The sequence below is a fragment of the Drosophila innubila genome (assembly GCF_004354385.1).
Source record: "Drosophila innubila isolate TH190305 chromosome 2L unlocalized genomic scaffold, UK_Dinn_1.0 4_B_2L, whole genome shotgun sequence".
NCBI lineage: Eukaryota > Metazoa > Arthropoda > Insecta > Diptera > Drosophilidae > Drosophila > Drosophila innubila.
The window spans coordinates 24,431,901-24,439,551 of NW_022995372.1; the positions used below are offsets into that span (position 1 = coordinate 24,431,901).

Here is a 7,651-nt window from a genome sequence, read left to right on the forward strand (position 1 = left end):
CGATTCGGCAATATGTACCATTTTAGGTCAATTGTCAAAATTGGTAACTTAAAATTTTTGACAATTTCTTAATTTTGAAGCTAGAAACACATTTGTTTATGGCATTATAGATATTTGCAATACCTTAATTTACATTTACATTTATCGCCTCATAAACCATTGAGCGATAGCTCACCTTAGGGATTAGTTCAATTGAACACAGTCCGAGCGATTTGACACAACTCCGGATCCAGTAATAAATATGGCCGGCGTACAATTCAAATGTGAACTTATTTTTAGTTCATCTATTAATAACTTTGCAGCAAAGTAACAATTTGATACAAGTTTTTAATCGGAATGCGATTAAATAAAAGTGAAACACTTTCAAAATTCTGGGCTAAAAATTTAAATAGATAACTGGAAAGACATTGAATGAAAAATGATTTAGATCAGATTAATAGATCTGGCAGAGCTAAAATAAATGGCAACATTTTCCGCCAGGTGGCAACGTCTTTCAGAAAGCTGAAAAAGAGAGAAAAAAGAGAAACGACAGTGTCATTTTAATTTCGTCAAATTCAGCAATACGGGAGGTGCTTTAATTAATTTGCATTATTTTCAAAGCAGACCATCGAGGCAGAGCTTTTGCAAAAGCTGCAACAGTGCAAGCGTGAAATTAACAACAGTCATATCCACAAAATCAAAAAAACGCTTTAACAAACAATTTCGCAACACATACAAATACAACACCCTCGGAACAGACGGCACTGTCAGTCAGTCAGTCAGTCGCAAGGCCAAGGAAGTCAAAACGAAATTCAATTGCAGTTAAACATGAAATTTGTGGCAACACAAAGCATCGATCAGCATTTTTATAATCAGCAGCAATATCAGCAGCACTGTATAAATAAAAAAGGCGCGTGCAAACCAACAACGTTCAGTTCAGTATCAGTTGTCAACAATTCCAAACGTGTGTTGTGCAACAAAAGGCAACAGCAACAACAAGCGCAGCAACAAAGACAATATTGGAAATATAAAAGCTTTTTTATAGCTGCGTCTTGATTAAAAGCCCTTCGTTCTAATCTAAGCACATAAGACAAAGAAAGAAAAAAAAATTGAACTCTAACTCAAAAGAAAAACACCGCACAATAAAATCTAACCTAAATTCCACAACGTCGGCAACATACAAAATCAATAAAAGCGGAAAACACGTGCAAGTGCCGCCAACAGTTGCCGCCAAACGCGTGTGTAGACTTCTTAGTGGAGACTCTCTTCTCACTCTCTCGCGCTCAAAGGACACTGTCCTACACGGCTTGTATTTGTGTGTGTAAATCAACAACGATCACCATTAAGATCAATACAGGCAAAAGCACTAAAATTCGTGGTTTTAGTGAGCAACGCAGTAGCAACAAAACAATAACAATATGCCGCGTCGTAATAAGAAAGCAGCAGGCAAAGGTGAGTCACAAATTCCTTTAAAAAAGTCCAAAGACTTTGCGTGGGTGGGTAAAATGAAGTGTAAACTGTTGGCAATTGAAAACAATTATTCTGTTGACCTTTTCTAAAGTGTATTACTCATCTGTAAATATAAATATGTATGTACATATGTTCATTGTTTTAAAGCACGCAATTTATTTCGTTGGCTGCAAAAGCTTTCGCCTCCAACCTGTTTGGCAATTATCAAAAAATTATCTATATTTTTTTGTTGCTGTGCTGGCAAATGCAAAAAGCTTTGCACGCGCTCAGCTGGTGAAACAGACGAACGACAAAACAAAAATAAAAAGAAACAACAGCAATTAAAATATACGGGTAGACCTTTAATATACCCTTTATTAAAAAAGCTTCTTTTTGAATAATACGCCTTTCAAGCTTTCTCAGCTGACTTTAATACGTTGTGTTGTTTAGTCTTTTGAAGAAGTCTTGAAAAATATACATATGCATATTATTAACATAGGGTATCACTCACACGCGATTTAAGTGTAAATTTTCAATACCAGCTTATCAAGAAAAACACAAAGCAACACACAAACACGCTGAGTAGCTATGATTCTATAGTTGTGTTTGTAAACGTTGGAATTTATAAATAAATCTTAGATACATAAATATGTATATAAACGGAAATTGTTGCAGGCAAAGTTTTCTTAAAGTTTCGATTGTGAAACTTAACATTTTTTGAACAACTCTCCAATGTTTGACTCTACAACAATACACTGGCCAAACAACTTTCAAAACAGTATGTTTTTCTCTCCCTCTTACCCCCTTACCTAAAAAACAGCTGTTCGCATTGTCGTCGTTGTTATTGTTGTTGTTATTACAAAACAAGCAAACGTTGTTGGTAGGGGAAAAATGAAAATTTATGCCGGAAATTACCTTGAACCAAATCAGCAGCCAGGTGCTAAGTGAAAATTCTGTTGTCTACAGAAAGTTGTGCAAGTTTTACTTTGGCTTCAAAACACAAATTGAAAAACTTGTTGCACAACATTTTCTTTTGAAGGTCGAGCGATAGTCCCAAAAATTCCAATGGGTTTCCCTTTGTTATTCCCTCAATATATAAAATGTACATATGTACATGATACTCAAATGTATTTATAGAAGAGTTTGCAAGCAGGCCAAAAAAAACCGTCGAGAGGCGGAAAAATACTGTATGATTAATTTACTTAGTATTTATTTTCGCATGTCGCTCACTGAGTCATTTAACGAGGTATGAGAGCGACTGTACAGTTTGAATAGCATTATGATTTACAAAGAAAAGAACTCACTCAACTGTTCAAGCAGCACTCTCACAAATATATCAATTGCCAGTGTTGGCAACTTTTGAGTTGCAAATAAATACATACTGCTTTTGATGTGAAGCCTCAAATTCCTAACAAAAAAGCGTAAAGATGCCAAATTTTACGGAAAAATATCTGTTCTAACAACACTGATAAGTTTTCTTTGCACTTACAGTTTGAGTAGCGTTGTTATACAGTTTGATTTGCATTTTGCACTTACAGTTTTATTTACAGTCCTTTATTTAAGGAATAGCAAATTAAAAATTTTAAAAAATCAATCTCGAAAAATACCTGAATAAAAGAGTAAATCTCAGTTGTCCTTTTATTTTTTTGTTACAAAAATTAATTATTTTCATCAAAATAAAAATTAGAAATTTACTTTAGTTTTTTATTATAAAAATGTATATCTGATAAATAAAATAAGTTTTAAATCTGTATGTACAAACATTAGTTTTAACTAGGGAATCAAACCGAAACAAATATAGGTTACGGTTTCGGTTCCGTTACGTCCCGAAATAACTGTTTCGGTTAAAGGTTCTATTTCAGTTTTTTTGTTTCGGTTCCGGTTCAGAACCGGTACGTAACGGTACAGCAAATCAATTTTGAAACATTTTAAAATATTAAGATGTTTTATAACAAATATGACATCAAATTAACAGACCAAGGGAAAAAATATTTAATAATATTTGAAAGCAGAATGTATTAAGACGCCAAATTATCATCAAAATGACATTCCACTTGAAAATCGGTTTAGTTTTGATCAAGCTGTGCCAGTTTGAAGTTGGTCAGACTGCGGACTAGGCACTTTACAAGTCCTAATTTTTGTTCAATTTCACATGATATTTTACAAAAAAATGAAAGGTCTCAGAATCAAGTTTAAAGTGTTGTTTTATACTAATTACGATATAGGGAGTTGATTAAAAGTGAAAACTTGAGATTTAAAATTTTGAATTTTCAAAATTTCAAAGGGGGACCCTTACCATCGAAATCGAATCGAATATTTAAATTTTCTAAATGAGCAAAAGTTGAAAACAGATTGAATTTAGAGGCCAAATCATGATCAAAATGACATTCCGTTTGAAAATCTATTCAGTTTTGATCAAGCTATGGAATTTGGACAACTCTTTGACCTAGCAACTCTACCACAACCGTACCGTACCGGTAACTAATATTTAATCAAGAATAAAAGTTGATTAACTTAAAAAAAAAACGCCAAAATATTTTTTATATTTTAAATGTTTTATTAAATTTTTACAGGTCGCACCAATGACTCGAACTCTGAGGACGAGTCCTTTGACAATGTGAGTGTTTATTCGCACGTCTCGGAGGCGGCTTCGTCGGAGACAGCCGAGGAGTTGGCCAACGAGCGCTTTGAGGAGAAATTCGAAAAGGCCCTGGAGCAGGCAACCGAGAAGTCGGCACAGACTCGGGTCCAGGCACTACAGGCCATCTGTGAGCTGTTGATGCATCGCTATATGCCCGACTTTGTCGAGGATCGCAAGATGACGCTGATGGATTTTGTGGAGAAGAGTGTGCGCCGTGGCAAGGGACAGGAGCAGGTGTGGGGAGCACGTCTTGCCCCATTGCTGGTGCTGCAACTGGGCGGGGAGGAGGGCATGTCCAAGACCATGAATCAGTTCCTTTTAAACACTGTGCAGGATAAATCGGTTAGCTTCGATGCACGTGCCAAATGCTGCACAGCTTTGGGATTGCTGAATTTTCTGGACTGCGAGGATGTTGGAGAATTGGTGCAGCTGATGCAATTCTTCGAGAACATCTTTGCCGGCAGCTATTTGCGCGGTGATGACAAGACTCCCATTTCTGTCACAGCCGAGGCTGGCACTCTGCATGCCGAGGCCTTGTCCTCCTGGGGATTACTGCTCACCCTCATCCCGTCCGGTGACTTTGTGTCCCTCATGACCACCGGACAGCACAAGTTTCCGTAAGTAGAGATTCGAATTCCATGTGAGATTCCGATCTAAAGATTCCCTCACTTACTTTGTAGATCTATCAAGCGCTTTTTGGGACTGCTGGATTCACCACATTTGGATGTACGCATGGCCGCTGGCGAGGCTATTGCTTTGATACTTGAATCGGGTCGTGGACATGATGAGAACTTCCTGGAGGAGCACATCACTGAACTCTGCGATGCAGTTAAGCAGCTGGCCACCGATTCCGCCAAATATCGTGCCAAACGAGATCGCAAAACTCAACGTGCCACGTTCCGTGATGTCTTGCGTTATCTGGAGGTGAGTTAATTATGCATATAAGGCAACAACAAAATTTAATATTTCTGGTATCATTAATGAGCACTTGAAAACAGGGAGGCAATTTAATTATTTAACGAGTCATTTACTTGGTGTATTAATATCTACGACGAAGAAGTCGACATAAAGTAAAAATAAAAAAAAAAGATATACAGCTTAGATTCCAGGAATAAACAACACTGGCTTTAAACACAAAACTAAAATATCTATTAGCACATACATTACATTTCCGATAATCTGATAAACCAGGCAGTATCTAAATTACCGAGGTAATCATCAAAAATTGAACTACTGAACTAAATCCTTCAATTGAACTACGATGAACAACTCTACTGTGCTACAGCAGATATAACGACCAGTTGTTTGGCTAATTTTACTAATTACGTTTACTGTAGTTGTTTTGCCCGACTTTGCCTTTCCCACGTACGAAAACATAAATGTGTCCGGAAAATAGAAAATATTTGCGGATTATTCAAATAAACAAGTGTGCGAATTTTCGTGATTGTACTGTACTTTTAATTTGAACACCTCAATAGACACAAGCGAATAATTTACACCAAAAAAGAAACTGTTGCAGCGTCAGGGAATCAGGATCCACTCTAAGGCTTCATATCGGAGCAGTTGAATCGAATCTCATGTCTGCAATGATTCGCCAGGCACTTGGAATGATCGTGTAGCTTGTTGCGCATTATGATGCAGCCATTGCGACTGATCGAGTCCATGTACTCGGTAAAGTTGGGCACCTTACGGAATGTGCTCGACGCCGCCTTCCAATGCGAGTTGTTGCCCGAGTTGACGAACTGCGATGAGTCCGAGAAGGTCGTCTTGAACGGCTTATACGCCTGCTCGCATTCATCCGCTTGTACCTCATATCCTGTACTATTTTCACGCTCCATTTGCCGCATCACGTCCGAACGGAATTCGGAACATGGCGCTGTGTTTGTCATTAGTTTGTCCGATTTTAATTTGGATGCCTTATCCGTGGGCTTCATGCTCTCGTAGATGCCCTCCGGATATTCGTTGACATCGCAGTAGTCGATTTGATAGGTGGTAAACATCCGATTCGTTTCCAATCTGCGACCAAGCTCCTCCTTGGGCATCAATTTCAAACGCTCGTACAGATCCGGGTAAATGTTACGCAAGATTTTGAGAAAACGATTCGGTTGCATTTTGAAACAATCCGATTCCGGAGCGAATGCCATTTTCTCCACCTGATCCTGTGCCAGCTCTGTGGGTATAAGACGCGGATCCACCAAACGACCCATCGGTGCAATTCCAGTCCACTCAACGCCCGCACAATTTTTGGTGACATCCGTTGGCGGTTTTATAATATCCTCCTCAACACACTGGCACTCGATGACTTTTGGGCCACCAAATCCATCATGGCCCTTGAGATGGGTCATAAACTCGTAACGCTTCGTGTTTGGCGGAACATAATCGTGCATATACGTGGAAAGCATCATTTTGAGGTCCGGCTAAAAACAATTTATATCTTCTATTCTTTTTTTTTTTTTTTAAATTTTTATGTTTATTAAATTCTACATAAAATTTAGTCTGTGCTAAGATGAAGTAAAATTAGTTTTAATAAATAGGCCTTTTTTATTGGTCCAAATATAATTTTCTCGAATTTTATGTCAAGGCTTGCTAAATTTTATTTGTTTGTTTTTTTTTTTATGCAGGAGGACATTTCACCAGAGATCAATATACGTTTTGGAAATGATGCTCTCACCCTGGACGCCTGGTCCATACATCATCAGTATTCGGCTCTGTGCACTGTAATGGGTCCTGGAATGACTTCACAACTGCAGGAGAACGAATTCATACGCGACATTTTCCAGCTGGGTCCACGTCCCACAAACACTGGCATCAATGGCAACGCCAAGAGCAAGCAATCCAAATTGGAGCGAGTAAGTAAAATGAGATACATTTATAATACATCCTATAATATGTATCTAATATGTAATCATTTCAATCTACAGCATTTGGTGAATGCAGCCGCCTTCAAAGCACGCTCCATCACACGTGGCAAGAACCGTGACAAGCGTTCGGCAGTTGTCACATAAGCAACGCTCTGGATTTGCAGTTCAATCAATGCAGAACTCTTCCCAATTAGTTGAATTGTTTTCACCTTAGAACTTAGAGCATACCAAAAGCTGATTCAAATAGCTCTCAATTTTAATGCACATTTCGGCCAAAATTACAATTCGTGACTAGATTAAATAATTAGCAACTATAAAAAATATATACCAAGAAATTCTTTAGCTTATAGTCTTAAGTCGATTTAAACATATTAGCTAGTAATGTGATCTACAAATTGAATTTTTCTCTTTGGCATTAATTGCGTGCCAGATGAACTGTGTGAATTTTAGTTTATTTCCTTTAATTTATAAGGCCATTTTACGTTGTTGTTTAATTAAATATATACATATATTATGCAAGTTCATTACTTTGCAAACTTGCTGTAGTAGTCATGATCTTAGTCATAGTTTGACTTAGCTTCTCTTATGCATATTATGTAAGCATAATATAATATATACATATATACACACTTGTTTTTTTTATAGGTGATGCGTGTAAAATAAATGTATAACTTTAGATTTAAAGGACAACTAAATTTGAAAGTGTGTTTTATTTATTGGG

At 37.3% G+C, this 7,651-nt stretch overlaps 2 protein-coding genes across 2 annotated transcripts; one reads left to right on the plus strand and one right to left on the minus strand.

Annotated features, from left to right (window-relative positions):
- Positions 1–529: 529 nt before the first annotated feature.
- Positions 530–7,606, plus strand: LOC117779651 (interferon-related developmental regulator 1). Its single transcript, XM_034615915.1, has 5 exons — positions 530–1,431; positions 4,002–4,686; positions 4,750–4,993; positions 6,691–6,918; positions 6,991–7,606. Exons 1-5 carry the CDS (start codon positions 1,398–1,400, stop codon positions 7,072–7,074), a joined length of 1,275 nt encoding a protein of 424 aa, XP_034471806.1. The 5' UTR covers positions 530–1,397; the 3' UTR covers positions 7,075–7,606.
- Positions 5,505–6,610, minus strand: LOC117779652. The gene has a single exon (XM_034615916.1). It carries the CDS (start codon positions 6,472–6,474, stop codon positions 5,611–5,613), a length of 864 nt encoding a protein of 287 aa, XP_034471807.1. The 5' UTR covers positions 6,475–6,610; the 3' UTR covers positions 5,505–5,610.
- Positions 7,607–7,651: the final 45 nt, after the last annotated feature.